This window comes from Amia ocellicauda, chromosome 1 (genome assembly GCF_036373705.1).
Source record: "Amia ocellicauda isolate fAmiCal2 chromosome 1, fAmiCal2.hap1, whole genome shotgun sequence".
NCBI lineage: Eukaryota > Metazoa > Chordata > Actinopteri > Amiiformes > Amiidae > Amia > Amia ocellicauda.
The window spans coordinates 61,017,150-61,037,308 of NC_089850.1; the positions used below are offsets into that span (position 1 = coordinate 61,017,150).

The following is a 20,159-nucleotide window of genomic DNA, read 5'->3' on the forward strand; positions in this document are numbered from 1 at the left end:
AATGTATGCGTCTCAGTATGTAGTGTATGCGTCTCAATATGTAGTGTATGTATCTCAGTATGTAGTGTATGCGTCTCAGTATGTAGTGTATACGTCTCAGTATACAGTGTATGCGCATCTCAGTATGTAGTGTATGCATCTCAGTATGTAGTGTATAGCATCTTAGTATGTAGTGTATGCGTCTCAGTATGTAGTGTATGCGCTTCTCAGTATATAGTGTATGCATCTCAGTATGTAGTGTATGTGTCTCAGTATGTAGTGTATGTATCTCAGTATCTAGTGTATGCGTCTCAGTATAGTGTATGTACCACGGGGTGAATTATGTCCCTAACGGTGCCTCATACATATGACTACATTGTATTGTTTACTGTATATTTCCTAAACACGTGTGTAAATTGTAAATTACATTATGCTTTGAACTGTACAGTAGTTTTGCAAAGCAAAGCAATTCATTTTCATAAATGTATGACAACAGTCTGAATATTGATCGCATCCTACTATTTAAACACACTGCATGCAGTTATACAGACACTGCTATAGGCTGCTATATTTGTGAATATTATAATCAGCGTTGCGCTGCCGAATGGTGATTGTTTTGCCTATATAAAAATATACAATAACACAGTAGTGTGACGTCTCCTAAATATCCATCTCGGAGTATTTTACTGCTACTGCCATATATTTAAATGGGGAAATTATCGCACTTGTACAGACACGTACAGAGTGCTGGTCCGGGTCTCCTCTCCGGGTCCATGGGCTTCTATAGCGTCTCGGTCACATGACTACAGCTTTCTTGCTCAGTCTCTGGGTCCTTGACGGCAATTTTCCCACTTTCAAACCCAGTGTGAATGGGCGGCAACAGGAAAAAAGCAGGCAAATGTTGCCGGCAATTTTCCTGCAATTTGGCGGCATGTCAGTGTGAATGCGACTTATACACTGCTCAAAAAAATGAAGGGAACACTTAAATCACGATCGCATCTTGATGAACGAAATATATTAAAGATCAAAATCTTTACTGTACATTGTGTAATTCGTTGAGAACAAAATGATGTAACAACGGTCAATGGAAACCAAAATCAACAACCGACTGAGGGCTGGATTCAAACTCACACTGAAAATCAAAGTAAACAATTTAAATCACAGGCTGTTCCAACTTGTGTGAATTTCATCACAGCAACTCATAATGTGACTCAGTAGTGTGTATGGCCCCCACGTGCCTGTATGCACTCCCGACAATGTCTGGGCATGCTCCTGATGAGACGGCAGATGGTGTCCTGGGGGATCTCCTCCCAGACCCGGATCAGGGCATCAGTGAGCTCCTGGACAGTCTGTGGGGCTACTTGGTGGCGTTGGATGCACTGATACATAATGTCCCAAAGGTTCTCAATTGGATTCAGGTCTGGGGAACGTGAGGGCCAGTCAATGGCATCAATGCCTTCATCATCCAGGAACTGCCTACACACTCTGGCCACATGAGGCCGGGCATTGTCCTGCACCAGGAGGAACCCAGGGCCCACTGCACCAGTGTAAGGTCTGACGATGGGTCTGAGGATTTCATCCCAGTACCTAACAGCAGTCAGGGTTGTGCGACTCTCCAAGGATATGCCTCCCTAAACCATCACTGACGAACCGCCAAACCGGTCATGCTGGACGATGTTGCAAGGCAGCATAACATTCACCACAGTGTCTCCAGACTCTTTCAAGTCTGTCACATGTGCTCAGTGTGAACATGCTCTCATCCATGAAGAGAACGAGGTGCCAATGGCGGACCTGCCAATTCTGGTGTTCTCTGGTGAATGCCAGTCAAGCTGCACAGTGCTGGGCTGTGAGCACAGGTCCCACTAGAGGACGTCGTGCCCTCATGCCACCCTCATGAAGTCTGTTTCTGACAGTTGGTCAGAAACATGCACACCAGTAGCCCGCTGGAGTTCATTTTGTAGGGCTCTGGTAGTGCTCCTCCTGTTCCTCCTCGCACAAAAGAGCTGATACCGGTCCTGCTGCTGGGTTGATGCCCTTCTACGGCCCTGTCCAGCTCTCCTTGTGTAACGGCCCGTCTCTTGGTATCTCCTCCATGCTCTTGAGACTGTACTGGGAGACACAGGAAACCTTCTTGCGATGGCATGTATGGATGTGCCATCCTGGAGGAGCTGGACTACCTGTACAACCTGAGGTACCACCTCATGCTACCAGTAGTAAGGACACTAGCAAAATGCAAAACTAGAGAAGAATCAGTCAGGAAGGATAAGGAGAGAGCAATTGTCTGTGGCCACCACCTGCAAAGCCATTCCCTTTTTGGGGGGTTGTCTTGCTGTTAGCTCTCCAGTGCACCTGTTGTCACTTTCATTTGCACCAAAACAGGTGACATTGATTCACAATCGCTTAGGCTTCCTAACTGGACAGATTGATATCCCTGAAGTTTAAATGACTTGGTGTTACACTGTGATGATTACGTGTTCCCTTAATTTTTTTGAGCAGTGTAGTTAGTCCGTAGCTGGAGTAGGACTAAGTTAGTCCCGTATTTAGTCTCCTCTAAAGGGCAGCAGCAGTGTTTTTGGGGTTCATTGCAATGGAGACCTTGTTTAGTCCACAGCTGGGGACGAACTTTCATTGCAATGGGTATTAAACTTGCAGACTAGTTTAGTACGGAGCTGCGCACTAACCACAGGATCATCTCCAGTTAGTTCACAGCTTTCAGTTCATTGCAACTGACCCAAAAACATTAATTATAATAACAATGTGTTGTGACAGTGAATATAGACAATGTTATGAGAATTATTATCAGTGTTTTCATAAAATGACTGTTAGTATACACTACCGGTCAAAAGTTTTAGAACACCCCCATTTTTCAATTTTGTATTGAAATGTAAGCAGTTCAAGTCCAGTGAATAACCTGAAATGGTACAAAGGTAAGCGATAAACTGCCAGAGGTTTAAAAAAAAAAAAAAGAAGCACATATATTTTGTTGCCTTTTAAGGGTACCAGAGGGGTTTGTCAGTTAAATTTTGTTAAACAAAATGATTCCATGATTTCTTTTTTATCTCCAATTGTTTATTTGTTCTATGCTTTAATTTCAGAGTACATTGAGACATTAAACTGCGTACATTTCAATAAAAACTGGACAAATTTAGGTCTTCTAAAACTTTTGACCAGTAGTGTAATTAGATAATAACGTTAATATCATTGTCATATTAGTTGCATTACAGGAACATTATGATTATTTTCAGTGATATTACAATAGTGATATGAATGTTATTATTATTATTATTATTATTATTATTATTATTATTATTATTATTATTATTATTATTATTATTATTATTTATGTATGTATTTATTGGCTGACACCTTTATCCAGGTGAAAAGTCCAATAATACAGTATAAAATTACAGATCAAAACAAAACAAGTTCAAACTTACAAAAGTGCATAGGTTAAATACAAGTCCTACATCCAAGATTGTAATAGCTAATATATTGTTACTATCCATGTTGTTTCGTTATTCATATAATTGTATTTATTATAACTATTATTATCAGTGTTATTATAGTATTATTATTGGTGTAATTGTTATCTGAGTTTTTACAGTATTGTTATCAATGTTATTATTATTTGAGATATTAGAATAGTAATATAAAAATAATTCACTTTATTATTCATTGTGTATTTACAGTTTTAGTGTCAATACTATTACAATATAATATATTATTATTATTATTATTATTATTATTATTATTATTATTATTATTATTATTATTATTATTATCAGTGTAATTACAGAGCTATTATCAGTAGTGTTATTGGTGCTATAGTACCGTCACTCACGCTCAGTGCTGTAGTGCAGTGTCCAGCCGCGGCTCTGGCCCTCCTGGTCAGTGTGGTACTCCAGCTGGACAGAGTAAGAGCCAGTAGACATCATGCCTGGAGCCTCGCTGCCACACAGAGACACATCCTCCTGGCCGGGCACAGACACCTACACATACAAACACACATGACAACAGACACACAGACAGAGAGACAGAGAGACAGATACAGTGACACACAGACACAGACAAATAGACAGACACGCATATACATTAACAGACAGAAGGATGAAAACAGACAGATATACAGACAAACACACATAGACACACACACACACAAACAGAAGTTAATGAATTATACTGAAATGAGTGGAGTTTCACTATAAAACTCTCCTCTCTCGCTCTCTCTAGTTAACTACTTTTGCACACCTAGATTTTATAATATTTTACCATTCTTCTTTAGAAAATTGTTCAAGCTCTGTCAAGTTCCTTGAGTAGCATTGATGGACAGCAATCTCCAAGTCATGCCACATATTTGGGGCTCTGACTGGGCCACTCTTTGTTCCTTAGCAACGCCAGTCTAGTTTTGTCTGTGTGCTTCAGGTCTATGTCATGCTAAAATATGAACAGATTCAGTTTCAGAGGGCAGCAGGTTTCCCAAAGGGACTCTTCTGTACTTTGCTCCATTAATTTTCTATTCTCTCCTGACAAGTGACCCAGTACCTGGCAATGAGAAATATCCCCATAACAGGATGTTGCCCCACCATGCTTCACAGTAGAGATGATGTTCTTTAGGTGATGGCTTGTTTTGGGTTTGAGTGAAACTTTCCATTTAGGCCAACGAGGCCAATTTAGTTTTGTCAGACCGCTTAACTTTTTGCCACATGGCTACAGAATCTCCTGAGTGTTTTTGTATATTTCAAATGGCATTCAAGGTGTACTTTCTTGAGTACCATACATGTCAGAATTGTGGAGTGCTTGGAATATTGTTGTCACATGCACACTTTGACCAGTCTTGGCCATAAAAGCCTGTAGCTCTTGCAATGTTGCCATTGGCCTCTTGGTAGCCTCTCTGATCGTCTCATTATTGCTCAGTCATCCAAGTTGGAGGGATGGAAACACAACCCAGCAAAGGGAACATACAGGAACTGTTGCTATTACAATGGGGTGGATTTATTTTTCTGAATTTTCAACAAATGTCTAAAATATTTGGAAGTTGTGGGGCAGGATCCGAAAAGGATCTATTGTCACTGTATATAATATGTGACTGACAGATACACAGACTGGTATGCTGCGCTGTACCTTAAGCCAGTGGTGTGGGCACAGTGCATGGTGCTGCTCTATATGGAAGAGCCCAGTGAAGTGGAGGCTGATGAGGAAGCCAGGGTCCACTGTGATGTTGTAGTGACAGGAGAGGCCAGGAGGGGAGGGTAGGGGGTATCCCGGCGATGACAGCTGCCCTCCCAGCTCAGTGAAGAGCCCCCCCACACACTGCACTGAAAGAGAGAGAGAGAGAAAGAGAGGTGGAGGTTAAAACATTATAGTACGTTAATGACTAACTGACTGGACATTAGCACTCACTGAAAGCGAGAGAGAGAGAGAGAGAGAGAGAGAAAGGGGAGAGAGAATGGGTTTGAGGCAAGAACAGGTCAGTAAGTTAGTCTATCAGTGTATTATTCAGTCAGTGTGTCTGTCAGTCAGTCAATGTGTCAGCGTGTTAGTGTATCAGTGTGTCAGTACATTTGCAGGTGCTCTTGTCAGGCTGCAGCTCGTATCCATGGTGACAGGAGCAGAGGTATCCACCCAGCGTGTTGTGACAGAGGTGCTGACAGAGAGGCTCCTCCCCCTCGGTAACCTCTAATGAGCACTCATCAATATCTGAGAGAGAAAGACAGAGAGGGATTAACACAAGAACACTGACAGACTGACTGACTGGGCACTACAGCACATTAACACTGACTGACTGACTGGACAATACAGCACATTAACACTGACTGACTGGACACTACAGCACATTAACACTGACTGACTGACTGACTGGACACTACAGCACATTAACACTGACTGACTGACTGGACACTGCAGTACATTAACACGGACTGACTGACTGGACACTACAGCACATTAACACTGACTGACTGACTGGATACTACAGCACATTAACACTGACTGACTGACTGAACACTACAGCACATTAACACTGACTGACTGGACACTACAGCACATTAACACTGACTGACTGACTGGACACTACAGCACATTAACACTGACTGACTGACTGGACACTACAGTACATTAACACTGATTGACTGACTGGACACTACAGTACATTAACACTGACTGACTGACTGGACACTACAGTACATTAACACTGACTGACTGGATACTCCAGCACATTAACACTGTTGACAGACAAACAGACAGACAGACCCAAAGCCCGATAGAATGCTCTGAAGCCTAGGTTCTGGTCTGGCCCCTGGTTCGAGGAATCTGATTGGAAGACGAGGCGCAAGCTGTTGCCAGGTGACAGGATTGGACGGTTGCCAGGGTGATGCCCATCAGCTGAGTTCTCCTGACCGCAGAATTTACCCAGAATCTTACGGCCGTACAGAACCTGCAGAGAGAGGCTATTGAGCCTGACTGCAGAGAAGACTACATGTCTCATAGATGATTGCCATTTACTCTTGTGCAGTGTGGGAAATGTAGCTTAAATGTCTCATCAATGAGCAGAACATGGATATCTTAAACATAGTCAGACCCTAATACAGACCCGACAGACACTCCTGACACAGAGACCCTAATACAGACCCCACAGACACTCCTGACAGACACACAGACCCTAATACAGACCCCACAGACACTCCTGACACACAGACCCTAATACAGACCCCACAGACACTCCTGACACAGAGAGACACAGACCCTAATACAGACCCCACAGACACTCCTGACACACAGACCCTAAGACAGACCCCACAGACACTCCTGACACAGAGACACACAGACCCTAATACAGACCCCACAGACACTCCTGACACACAGACCCTAAGACAGACCCCACAGACACTCCTGATACAGAGAGACACAGACCCTAATACAGACCCCACAGACACTCCTGACACACAGACCCTAATACAGACCCCACAGCCACTCCTGACACACAGACCCTAATACAGACCCCACAGCCACTCCTGACACACAGACCCTAATACAGACCCCACAGACACTCCTGACACACAGACCCTAATACAGACCCCACAGACACTCCTGACACACAGACCCTAATACAGACCCCACAGACACTCCTGACACACAGACCCTAATACAGACCCCACGGACACTCCTGACACACTGACCCTAATACAAACCCCACAGACACTCCTGATACAGAGACACACAGACCCTAATGCAGACACCAGAGGCACTCCTGACACAGAGAGATCCACCCAGACAATAAAATAGATTACAGATGCTCTTCACACAGAGAGATTAACATTCACTCTTTCTCCTCCTCCCTCTCTCCGTCTCTCTCACCATCAGTGAGTCATAGTGACAGTGCTGTGATGGCTCAATGTCCAAGTGTGTGAAGGAGAGCAGGAGGTTGTACCCCTGGGGTACCTCCAGTTCCCACTGCAATTTAACAGAAGCGGGATAGGGGCCGGGGTACCCTGGGGACAGCACCTCCCCGAACAGCACAGGGGCCCGGGGTGGAGTCACGGCCCCCCAGCACTGACTGACACACAGCAGCCTGAGAGAGAGAAAGAGCAGTTTGTTTACTGTGTGTTAAATGTGAATTGGCCTTGTATTTGTAATGTGTAAATAAGAGTGTATTTACGGTGTGTAACATTAGTAAATAATAGTGTATTAAATAGCGGTATATAAGTAAATGTATGCGTATTTACACTGCATCAATAAGATGTTTATTTGAAATTAAAATAATCTAGAGAAACAGGTGAAAAAGATACAGAGGATAGGCAGACATCATGAAGGTTCTGAACCCTGAGAAAAAGAGGCTGAAAAATAACAACAAAAAACATATATGGGATAAATTGAAATAATCAATGAATATTCATTAAATGCTGATTAATGTGTCAGTCTAACAGACTATATTGGCTACTGAAAAATCAATAATATAGATAATGAGTAAATATGATGCCCCTTCATGACATAGCTCTCAAGTTTTCAAAACATCAATGCATGAGATGTATCATATTTAAAAGAATGCAGTGACAGATACCTCTCCCACCGGCAAAAGCAACAGCCTGAGGGGATGTGCACATATTTATTGAGTTGGGGGAGAGGTGTGCGCACCAAATATTTTTGGGCAAATGCATCAGATTTTAGCAAGAGCATCAGGTGGAGCCTCACCTCTTCTGTGACCTTGTTGACGCCTCAGCAACAACAGGCAGATTTGTTATCAATGTTATCAACCTCATCCCCTGAAAGTGTCAATCCATGGAATAAATCTATTTTGTGAACCGTGTGTCTGTGTCACAATGAAAGACACACAAAGACGCACAGGCCCTGCATGCACCAAATTGGAAAGATGAGAATAATTTAAATATGCTGATCTCACAGCGTTGCAAATTTTGAAATCATAGACCAAATCAAAAATTTGACCCACTCGCGAATTACGAATTATGGAGTGGTACCCTATCCTATTAAGATTTTTGTAAATTGAAAATTGAAAATTGTAGAAAGTGTCTCTAACTATAAATTAAACTATTACAGGTTACAGATCCATAGGCAAGGGAGTGCTTTTAAGCAACATGCTCCTATTCCAGAGAGGGCCTGACTGTGTGACTTAATATTGTTCACAGTAATGTGAGGCTAAGTATATTTCTCTAGTGATGTTGTTAGCCTTGTAATACTGTGTATATGTAGTGTTGTGTGCTAACACATATATAGGTTTCTGCAGCAAAATTACAAAATAAGCAGAAGAGGTGCCCTATCTCATGGGAGGCACTTTCTCATGCTTCAACAGTCCTGTAATAATCCATATTTGCAATATAACGTTATGCAATCTTTTCCCTTTAAAAGGACTGTTTATTAGTCGCATGTTCGTAACTGAAAGCATTAACTTCTGTAATATAATTTAAAGGCTTTACATTATTACAAATTGATTGTTGTGTAGTTGTTGAACATGTGCCAAGTGACTAATGTAATAAGATATTTTAAAGCAGTGTTGCATTAGTGCATTTACCACATAACTGTAGCTAGTGTGGTAAGTCTGAGGTTTAGGCCTCCTCATTTATTGGTTTAATTTAGTCTGCTATATCAGGTACATCGAGGTGGGAGTTCATTGCAATTGGTAACATTTGAGTCCACAGCTAGAGACTATTATGAGAGATCAGGCTTGTTGGCATTGGGATTTATTAGCACACTAATTTAGACTAGGCCTGCAGGACTAACTATGAGATAATCCGCAGCCAGGCAGATTATTTTGTTAATTTCAATTGACCCAGAGAGAGAGAGAAATCAAAGAGACAGACAAAGAGAGACAGACAGAGAGAGATGGAGAAACGAGAGAACAAGGACAGATAATAATCATAACAATAATAATAATAATGTTATGACTGTTACTACTACTACATATAATATTATTATTATTATTATTAATAATAATAATAATAATAATAATAATAATAATAATAATAATAATAATAATAATAATTAACATAAAACTCACCAGACAATAGGGGTGAGCAGTCCCATATCTGGGAAGGTTGTGTTGTAGAATATTCAAGATTTGTTGTTGATTATTATTATATTTATTATTATTCTAAATATGATTATTGTTGTTATTGTAGTAGATGTCTATGTAGCTGTGCAGTCCAAAGCTGACTGAAAGGGACAAAAGTGACAGAGTGTGAAAGTCCAGATAGGAGACAAGTGTACGGGAATACAGCACTGTTTAACTTGGCAAACAGAGAGAGGGAGGGAGAGAGACAGAAACAGAGACAGATACAGAAAGAGAGACAGAGAGAGAGAGTTACAGGTAGAGGGAGCAGGAGAGAAAGGGAGGGGGAGTGGGAGAAGCAGTAAGGGGATGGGGTACAGGAAGAGATAAAGACAGAAAGGGAGAGGGACAGAGAAAGAAAGAAAGAAAGAAAGAAAGAAAGAAAGAAAGAAAGAAAGAAAGAAAGAAAGGGAGGGAGAGAGAGAAAGAGAAAGTCTGTGTTTGTTGACCAGTTTGCCTAGCTCTCTTTGTTTGAGTTCAAACTCCACAGGGTGTCCTGGCTGTTAACCAGGGGAGGATTTTTAGCCACAACAGCAACCCTTACCCAAACCACAATCAACCGCCCCCACCAGCCTCCTCCCGCTCCACACACCGCCACCCCTAATTAGACACACAGGGGTAATGTCACTAACACAAACCTGGCAGTATACAATAGAGTTTCTCAACTTTAACTTTTAATTTGACCATTGATAAATAGTCCTTCTCCTTTTTTGACCAGCACTTTTAGAACATGTTTAAAACACATATTACAAATACAACAACTGCAAATACAACTCACCACTATAGGTGGGCCTATGTTGTCTTGCCTCCCTGTTGTGCTGCCTGTCCTGCCTGTTGGTGCCACTCTGTCTGTTTGTGCTTTTCTTGTTCTCTTCTGATGTCTGTCTGACTGTAAGGAATAAAACTGTCTGGGTAAAATCCACCCTGGTAATATTCTGCAGTTTGGGACCAGTTAATTCTCTCTAAATGTTCTTAAGTGCTCTGCTGATTCACAGAGAGTGGACACAGAGCAGACACAGGGTGTCTCTGGTATCAATAGCATAACAAAAGGTTGGTCTGTTTACCAGTCATGTATCAATAGCATATCAAAAGCTATTAATAAAGATATGTAAGGAGACAGCATATCTAGCATGCTGTTGGGAGGGGTGAGACACTACCCTGGAGTGTGGGAGAGGGGGTGAGGGCTCCATTGTCACTGAAGATCTAAATTTAATATTTCTAGAATTAAATTTAATATTTCTAGATACATTTCACATTCCTAGAGTTTTAAAGCTGACTCTGTTTCTCTGTTACTCTTTGGACCTGGTTAAAGCTGACACAGCCTCCCTCAAACAGTATAGATGATTTCTCTCATTTCAGATATATCTATCTTATCTCTAAGGCTCTGTATTCTGTTGTTTCACTACATCTTGTAATTTAACAAAACTTGCTGTGTTGGCATCCTTGACCAAGAGATTATTTATTCATGAAGACTATGTAGTAAGTAATTGAAATGTCTCTTGTTAATTAGTTACAATTTGCTTAGTAAGATTGTTTGCATCAATCAAGAAGGAAAGAACTGTCTTCTCTGCCTTGAACACAACCCATAAAATACCAAATGTAACTTAGAATTGTTGAGACTGTCTTAGGAAACTTCTCCTGTCAGGCTCCCCTGCAGCTGCCGGAATAAAGAATCAGAATTCTACCACACACCAAGTCTCTTGTGCTAAGTGCTGTCAAGATGTAGGGTCACAGTCAGGGGTTATGGGAGAGGGAGCAAGGAGGAAAACAAATCAAGAATGCAAGAAGCATAATAAAACTCTGTGAAGTGCTATCTAACGGGGATAAAAGGACTAATATTACAAGTACTGTTGGAAAAGATGTGTCTTGAGTAAGCGCCGGAATGAGGTCAAGGACTCTGCTGTTTTGACTTCGGTGGGAAGGTCGTTCCACCATTTAGGGGCCAGGGATGAGAAGGAGCGGCTCTGGAGGAAGGAGAGTGGAGAGGAGGCAGAGTTAGTCTTCTGGCACCGGAAGAGCACAGTGGTCTGGAGGGGATGTATGGAGAGACGAGTGTCTGAAGGTAACTTGGTGCAGTGTGGTCGAGACAGCGGTAGGTGAGGGTCAATGTCTTGAACTGAATGCATGCCGGTATCAGGAGCCAGTGGAGGGAGCGGAGCAGTGGAGTAGCGTGTGTGAATCGGGGGCAGAGAGAATACCAGACGAGCCATAGAGTTCTGGATGAGCTGGAGCGGCAGGTAGTAGATGTAGGCAGGCCGGCCAGGAGGGAGTTGCAGTAGTTCAGGCGGGAGAGGACCAGTGACTGGACGAGTAGCTGAGTCGAGTAGTCGGTGATATGTGTTGTTTGTTGTTTGTCATGGGACCCATCTACAGTAAATATTATTAGTTCTATTTGCCTGAAGGTAGGGCAGTACATACAGTTGCCTCTAGGAGGCCAAGGAGAGTGACACGTGGCAGACACGTGGCTGACTGATACAGACACCACAGGCCTAACAATAGTTACCTATGTAACATTAGCTCTTCCCGGTAGTGGCATTTGTTTGCCAAGATGTGCAAAAACAAATTGGCAGCTGGTTCAGCATACTAGTGAGATGCTGTATTGTCAATGGTGGTATTGTCCCGTTGTGGACCTTGGAATAGTACCATGTATCTTACATAAGGACATTAATGACCAAACTTCAATGTGTAATCTTACAAGTAGCATGGGATCAGATGGAATGGTTTATGTCAGAAATATTTATGACAGGACTACAGGTTTGGGGGATTACACTTGCCAATGCACCGTAATTAGCAATAACAAACAGATACACTGTCCACAAATAGTTAACATCAGGTCAGGTTGGACTGAGTTCCATCCCTTGCTGTGGCAGAATGGGTTGGAGGGTCAGTACTGCCAAGTACATTGTCAACACCCGGAATCACATTTAGGATGCACTGATATTCGCTGCTTTAATTTGTCCACTTGTAATTATGAGGCTCCAGCCTCATGCCTAACACTGCACGAGGCACCCCATAGTGGAATCCTTCATATAGGATCCAATACAATTTTAATACATGACCCTGTCATGGTTACACTCCAGGTAGAATATGCCCTGACCGCTGTAAGTACACCACTTTCCACTATATGTGCTTCTCATCCTGCAGCATTAAACTGGTTAAAACAACAGGTAAAAACAGAAGTAAAAGCTTATAACTCTCGTAACGGCCATACCTGGATAAGGGCGTCTGCCAATAAATAAAAATAATAATAATAATACCCACACTAGGCCTCGGACCAAAAGAAGCCTGGTGGGTGATATTGGTGGTCTTTTTGGTAGTGCTAATTCAGCCATCAACTCCATTAATGCAGCAGCGGACAGGGGATATGAACAATGGGTAAAATCACAGACAACTCAAGGCCTAAGTCACTCTTTGAAAGGCCTTAATCATGCACTCACCGCTACTCAAATGACAGGTGATGCATTCCAAAATTACTTAGATCAATTTCCCAATATAATTGACAGTATTCAACAATCCACATCTGATGGATGGCGTGTGAGATGCTTGCTAGAGATTTGTTGAATGTTGAAAGATGACATGTTGGATATTGGTATGGGTACAACTCCTTTCTTTACTACTGCTGACTCTTCTCTTACATTTCTAACTAATGTATGCACTCAGCTCATGGTCTCTGTTCCTTTGCCCTCAAGTGAAGAATATTTAACGCTTTTTACTTGTCAATCCTGCTTCTACACCTTTCCAGATTTTCCCTAACACTTTTCGATTCAAGCATATAGGAACGGTTCACAACAGTCCTGTCTTCCGACTGGACACAGCAGTATACCTGTCCCCTTTTCCACAAGGATTATTGGCAACAACCACCGACAATTGCATTGAAACGGTCTGGCCTTTCAGCTGTCATCACAGTCACGCCTTTGAGGGATGCTATGGAGGCTGTCCAGATTTCCAGCACACAGCGGTGTTTCCTAACTCCTTAACCCCTTTTTAGGTATGGATCTTTAACCTGCCTTACCAAGTCCACTATGTGTCTACAGATATCTGACACTATGGTCCTGGTCCTGGTCTATGGTTCCATTTGTGTCCCCGGGTGCGTGTGTCCCTGCAGATCTGGAAAAGCTCCTCTGCTTTGATGTGGCACCCTCTGTTTCCTATACATCAACCAATTCATAATCCATCTACTTACATTACCCTGAATGCCTGCAGCTTCCAATTTGAGGATCAGTCTTTGGTGTGGAACCTTATCCAAAGATTTCTGGAAATCTAAGTATATCACATCATATGCTTTCACATGATCTACAGCTGCAGTTGCATGTTCAAAAAATTCTAATAAATTAGTAAGACATGATCTGCTTCGTCTAAACCCATGTTGACCATCTCCAATAATATGTTTTTCATTAAGATGCTCCTCTATTTTCTGTCTAATCATTTTTTCCAACATTTTACAAGTAATGCAAGTGAGACTGATTGGTCTGTAATTTCCTCGCTCAGTTTTGTCCCCTTACTGTTGGAAATATACCATCTGGTCCAGGTGATTTGTTTGATTTTAATTCTGCTAGTCCCTTTAGTACCTCCTCCTCATTTATCCTGATACGCTCTCCCAATGCATTAGCCCCCCTTGTGTTTAGATGTAGACCGTTTGGTTTGTACAGGTCCCATCTATCCCAGAAGAAAGACCAATGCTCCATAAATCTTAAACCCTCTTCCCTACACCAAGATTTCAACCACGTGTTGAACTTTCTAATCTCTGTCTGCCTGTGGATTCCCCCCGGCTTAGGCCAGTAGCCCATCTACTAGTTTAGGGAGAGCACCAGGCAGGCAAGACACCATGCGGGTCTCCTTATCACTAGAACATACTGTGTGATCTTCACCTCTAAGTACCTCCCTGTTTTGACTGCCCTCCCATCACCCTCTGAGCTGTCACTGTCCAACTCGGTTTCCAGCAGCTGGAATTGATTGTAATGATCAATCATAATCATAATGATCATAATGGACCAATAGCGAGAGAAACCTTTGTCCAGCAGGGGGCTTTTTGAGCTGTACTTGACAGTCTTTCTTTTTTCCTTGCAGGGAGCTGATCCATCAGGCCAGACCAGACGAGACGGGGAGGTGCCGGTTGACAGAGCTGCAGAGTCCTGGGTCCTTGGAGCGGTCCGGAGGCCGAGGCGAGTGGAGATTGGGACGGACCGGGAGCGACAGGGGACCTAGCCAGAGGGGTCGGAGGACTCCTCACGGAGTGGGTCCCATCCAGAAGCCCGGCCGACCATCTACCCGGAGCCCGGCCTGACCAGGACTGCTCCCCGCTGACGTCACCAGCCAGGATCCAGGAGAGGCCTCGGATTCCAGGGACCGACCAGGCCGATCGGCAACGTCCCTGAGGGAGGCCTCCTGCAGCCAGGGCCCGGACTTCTCCCCGCAAGGCCCGCTCCCTGCAAGAGCCCCGGAGGTGGAAGCTGCTCCCCAGCCAGGTGGACTTGCCCCGACCTCCGGATTGAGAGCCTCCCGACCCTTCTCCAAGGTAGGAAAGTGCAGCATGGCCCAGCGAACCGCCGGTGTGAGGCGCCATAATGCGGTGCGCTTCAGCCGTGAGGCTGGAGCCGAGACCGCGGCCCTCACCCGGCTGGAGTTCAGCAGGTCCGTGCTGCAGAGGGGCCTGGGCTTTGCCCCTTCTGAGCTGAACTGTGTGGTAAAACTGCCTGGACCTAGGGACGTGTTCGAGGTGAGCTTTAAGAACCCTCAAGTGCTGGAGAGTTTTTGGAACCTGTATAGGGAGAAAAAAGACAGCATGCCCCTGAATGACTTTGTGGTCGACGCCCTGACAGATAGAGAGATTAAAATTGTAACTATTCAGTTTTACAACGAAGCAGTGGCAGAGTACGACGTAGAAGTATGGCTGAGGAGACACTGTGAGATCCTGTCTGAAAGCAGGAGAGTTAATGATGAGGATGGGGTCTGGACCGGTGCTCGGCGGTGGCAGGTGCGCCTGCAGGTGGAAGTGGCCGCCATCGGCGGAGTACGCCATCTACCAAGCACCGTGGTTTTAGGAGCAAATAGGGGGCTTGTCTTTTATCATGGCATGCCCAAATTATGTAGGAACTGCGGGGCCCTGGGTCATTTAGCCGCAGCCTGTACCGTTGTTAAGTGCAAGGTCTGCGGCGGGGAACATCAGACCAGGGCCTGCAAGCAGGAGAGGGCCTGCAACCTGTGCGGTGGGGGAGGGCACCTCTTTAGGAATTGTCCCTCCTCCTATGCAAATAGGGCGCGGGCCCTCGGGGGTGGTGGAGAGAGAGAAAATCAAGCGGAGGCTCCTCCAAAGGTGATACCCCAAGATGGGGGTAGAGAGGAAACAATCCTCAGGAGCCTCATAGGCTCCCTCTCTGACTCTGGGTCAGAAGTGGAGGCAGAGGGAGAGTGGACAGTGGTAGCAGGGAAGAGAAGGAGGGCTGAGAAGAGGAGTATGGGTAGGGGGGGTATGATGAAAAAAAGGATTCATTCTGCAGATTCTCCCCCCCCTGCCGGCTCCTCCCCCGCTCCAGAGTCCCCTCCCTCAAACTTTTATACGCCCCACTCTGACTCCGGAGAGGAGAGTGGTGGGCCTTCTCCACTGCCCCGAGTGGGCAGCCTGGTAGATGAGAGGCCCCCTAGAAATAACATTCCTCCTGCCCCACAACTGAGACTCTCCCAGGGGAGGGGTCAGGTATGCCCTCCCGGCAGTAGTGGGAGAGCCGCAGGTCCTCAGGAGACGAGAGTCGGCGCCAGTGTCCTTTCCCAGGAAGACATCAGGGACGTGATGGCAAGGTCACTGGCGCTGGGGGAGGAGGCCTGCGGCGGCAGACAGCCGGGAAGGGAGAGACCACCCCCTCCCCCACCATTAGTTAAAAGAACAACTAGCGGGGTCTACACAGTTTTCTCCCCAGTTGTACATAAAGCCTCTGCCCTGCAATCTGTTCGTCGGGCCTCGGCCTCAAAGGAACCAGGGAGAACCTCCAGCACCACGGGCCCTGAGCCCAGTGGAGTTTTGCCCGCCTTACCGGGTGGCGGGAGCCGAGCCCCCCCCATAGTCTTCCTAGAGGATCAAGCGGTGAGGCAAATGATTGAAATGAAAAAGGTGAAAAAGAGGACCGATGTTTTAAACTCTCTGGCTGGAATGAAGGCGGATATTATCTGTTTGCAGGAGTGCGGCATCCCGTTCCAAAAAGAATACAAAGATCTCCGGGACACTTGGACCCTAGGAGAATCCTTCTGGTCGGGGTCCAATGTGTCCCGAGCGGACGGGATTGCCGTACTCCTGAAAAACCCCTTCTTAACAGTTAAAACATTTAAGGTTATAGAGGCGGGCAGACTGGCCAGCCTCGATTTTAAATACAAGGGGGCTGTATTGAGGCTGGTCAATGTCTATGCCCCCACCAGCCAGAGAGAGAGAGTCCTCTTTCTCCCTCAGCTACGCCCGCTCCTGATCGGCACCTTGCCAGTTATCATTTCAGGTGATTTCAACTGTGCTCTGAGGGATGTAGACCGGAGTAAGCCCCGCAACGATAGATCCAGCAGGGACCTCGCTGCGTTCGTGGAGGACTTTGAACTCTGCGACGCAGGTCGGGACCTGGTCCCCTTGTTCACCTGGGTGAGTTCTTCTGGCTCCTCCTTCTCCAGGATAGATCTCGTCCTCCTCAGTAAGCCACTGGAGAGGACCGCCATGTCTTCGGAGGCGGTCTTCTTTTCAGACCACAGGCTCCTGACGACAGAGGTGCTCATTCCGAGCACACGGGAGTCGGGGCCTGGGGTCTGGAAGCTCAACACCTCTCTGCTCGATGACCCTCGTGTGATTAAGACCTTTAGCAGACGCCTCGAGGAGTGGAGGACCCTGAAGGACCTTTTTGATTCTCCCATAGAGTGGTGGGAGATGATGAAGAAAAGAACCAAGGGCTACTTCATTCAGCTGGGGAAACGGAAAGCTCGCGAGAGGCGGGCGAGATATTCCCATCTAAACGCCCGCCTCCAGCGCCTGAGTCTTTTACAGCTCAGAGGCTTCGACCTAGCTGAGGAGGTGGCCCGGGTCAAACTGAGTCTCTCCGCCCTCTATCGGGAGGAGCAAGAAAAGATCAAGGTCCTTTCCAGGGTCCGCATCATGGAGGACGATGAGAAATGCAGCCGCTTCTTCTTCAAGAAAACGAAGGAGAGGCGGCCTGCAATGTCCTCCATGATCGACTCCTCGGGGCAAGAGGTGGAGGGCAGAGAGGCTGTTGAGACAGTGGTGCGGGATTTCTACAGGGAGTTGTACGACCAGAAGGTGGTGGATCAAAATCTGATCCATCACTTTCTGTCCCTGTTGGAGTCCCGCAATGAGGGGGACGAGGAGGAGGAGGAGGATCCAGAGATCACCACCACTGAACTCTCCCAGGTGATAAAGAGTCTTAACTCTGGAAGGACACCGGGTCCCGATGGGATCCCTGCTGAGTTCTATAAGATCTTTTGGGAGGTGCTTAAGGAAGATCTGGGCCAGGTCCTGGGGTCGATGTACAGAGAGGGCAGATTGGCCCCTTCGATGAAGAAAAGTATCCTCTCCCTTCTTCACAAGAAGGGAGACCCAAAAGATCTGAGGAACTGGCGGCCAGTCAGCCTCCTGTGCACCGACTACAAGATACTGGCCAAAGCACTGACGCTCCGGCTGCAGCGGCCACTCCCTCAAGTCGTGGGTCCCGACCAGGTCTGTGGTGCCCGGGGGAGATCGGCGGCCGACAACGCCATGCTGCTCAGGGATGTCGTGGCCTACTCGAACGAGAGAGGGCTTCCCCTGGTCCTAATCAGCTTGGACCAGGAGAAAGCCTTCGACAGAGTGGGCCACGAATACCTGCAGCTCGTTATGGAGAGGATGGGTCTCGCTCTTGGCCTGAGGAAGTGGGTTAAGATCATCTACAGCGGCCTAAGCAGCAGGGTCCTTGTGAACCGCCACCGAACCATTTCCGGTCAGGTCGGGGGTCCGGCAGGGTTGTCCCCTGTCGGCCCTGCTGTACGTCCTCTGCTTGGAGCCGTTCATGCAGGCGATCCGCCGGGACGTCCGGGTGACAGGTTTCCATCTCCCGGGTTCCGGCGGAGAGCAACTGAAGGCCCTGGCCTATATGGACGACGTGGCCGTGGTCTGCACGGACGCTCCGTCCGTGGCCAGGGTCGAGGAACTGCTGGACGGCTTCTGCAGGGCGACGGGGGCCGCTGTGAACAAGGCCAAGAGCGAGGTCTACCTCTCCAGGGCATGGCCTGTCGGCCGGGCCCCGCCGACCGTGTTCCCTGTGAAGCCGTTTATCAAGGTTCTGGGGATCACGATCGACGGGACCAACACGGGCACCCGGAGCTGGGAGGAGGCCATAGCAAAGGTCCAAAGGAAGATCCACGGCTGGAGCACAAGGACCTTGACGATGGCTGGTAAGGTGCTGGTCGTAAAGGCCATCCTCTTCCCGATACTCCTCTACGTAGGAATGATCTTCCCCCCAGACAAGGTTATCGCAAAACTAGTGACCCGAATTATATTTCGGTTTGTCTGGGGGAGCAAAATGGAGAGGCTGAAAAGAGTGCAGATGGTGAAGGGTACCCTGGATGGAGGCAGGGGGGTCCCGGACGTTGTGCGGCTGATAAAGGCGCAGGGGCTGGCCTATGTGGTCAAGAACATCCAGGCTGCTGGCAAGAAGGTGAGTTTTATGAACCGCTTCTATTTTGCCAGCAGCCTGAGACCATTCGGCCTCTGCGCCATGGATAACACCAGGCCGCACTCGTGGGATCCCCCGCCGTTCTACAGGGCGCTCCGAGCCTTTGCGCTCGAAGTAGGCCTCCATAAAGTCGTGCTGGCCTCCTGGGATTATAAGACCATCTGTAGTCAGATGAGATCTACCCAGGAGACCAGCCGGATAGAAGATTTCCCTCCCGAAACCTGCCGGTTTATCTGGGCTAACGCTACGCACGTTTGCCTCACGAACACGCAGAAAGATGTCTCCTGGATGGCTGTGAGTCGGTGTCTCCCCACCCGAGTGTTCATGCACAGAAGGGGCATAGCTCCTTATGACACCTGCCCCTATAAGGGTTGCTTGGGGAAGGAGACGGAGGCTCACATCTTTAGTGAGTGCCCCTCCGCCCACAGGGTCTGGCTCCTGTTTTCTCCGTTCCTCTACAGATTCGCCGTTCCTGCGCGGGCGACCGCCCAGCAGATCCTATACGGTCCAGCCAAGGGAATCTCTACATCTACCTTGAGGTGCTGGTGGCGTGTCGTCTGCGCAGTGAAGCAGGCACTGTGGGAGGGACGGAACATCTGTTTGTTCAATAAGCAGGAGCTGGACCCGATCGTCATCGCGCGGAGGGGCATGGTGTTTGTAAAAGACTACGTCAATCTGGAGGTCCATCAGAGGGGCAAGGAGGAAGCCTTTAAGAACTGGCGCATACAAGATCTGGGGGAGCTCAGGATCCCATGATGGGACCCACCTCCGGGGACGGTTAGTTCCCCCTGCTGGAGCCCGAGTCCAAGATCTTTTAAAGATCTTTTAAAGATTTTATGAATGATTGTTTTTAAAAGAAGATTTTAAATAACGAATCTTAATTGTTTTTAAAGATTTAGTTGTTTTTAAATCACATTGTTTAGGGC

At 46.4% G+C, this 20,159-nt stretch overlaps 1 protein-coding gene across 1 annotated transcript in view; it reads right to left on the reverse strand.

Annotated features, from left to right (window-relative positions):
- Nucleotides 1-9,874, reverse strand: part of c1r (complement component 1, r subcomponent) — a 33,860-nt gene extending 23,986 nt beyond the window's left edge. The window contains exons 1-6 of the mRNA XM_066712290.1: nt 9,488-9,874; nt 7,333-7,546; nt 6,229-6,412; nt 5,539-5,676; nt 5,101-5,294; nt 3,821-3,968 (exon numbers count right to left, since the gene is read on the reverse strand). Coding sequence (XP_066568387.1) covers nt 3,821-3,968; nt 5,101-5,294; nt 5,539-5,676; nt 6,229-6,412; nt 7,333-7,546; nt 9,488-9,513 — 904 coding nt within the window. The 5' untranslated portion in view covers nt 9,514-9,874. The remainder of the gene's footprint in view (nt 1-3,820; nt 3,969-5,100; nt 5,295-5,538; nt 5,677-6,228; nt 6,413-7,332; nt 7,547-9,487) is intronic.
- Between the last annotated feature and the right edge of the window lie 10,285 nt (nt 9,875-20,159).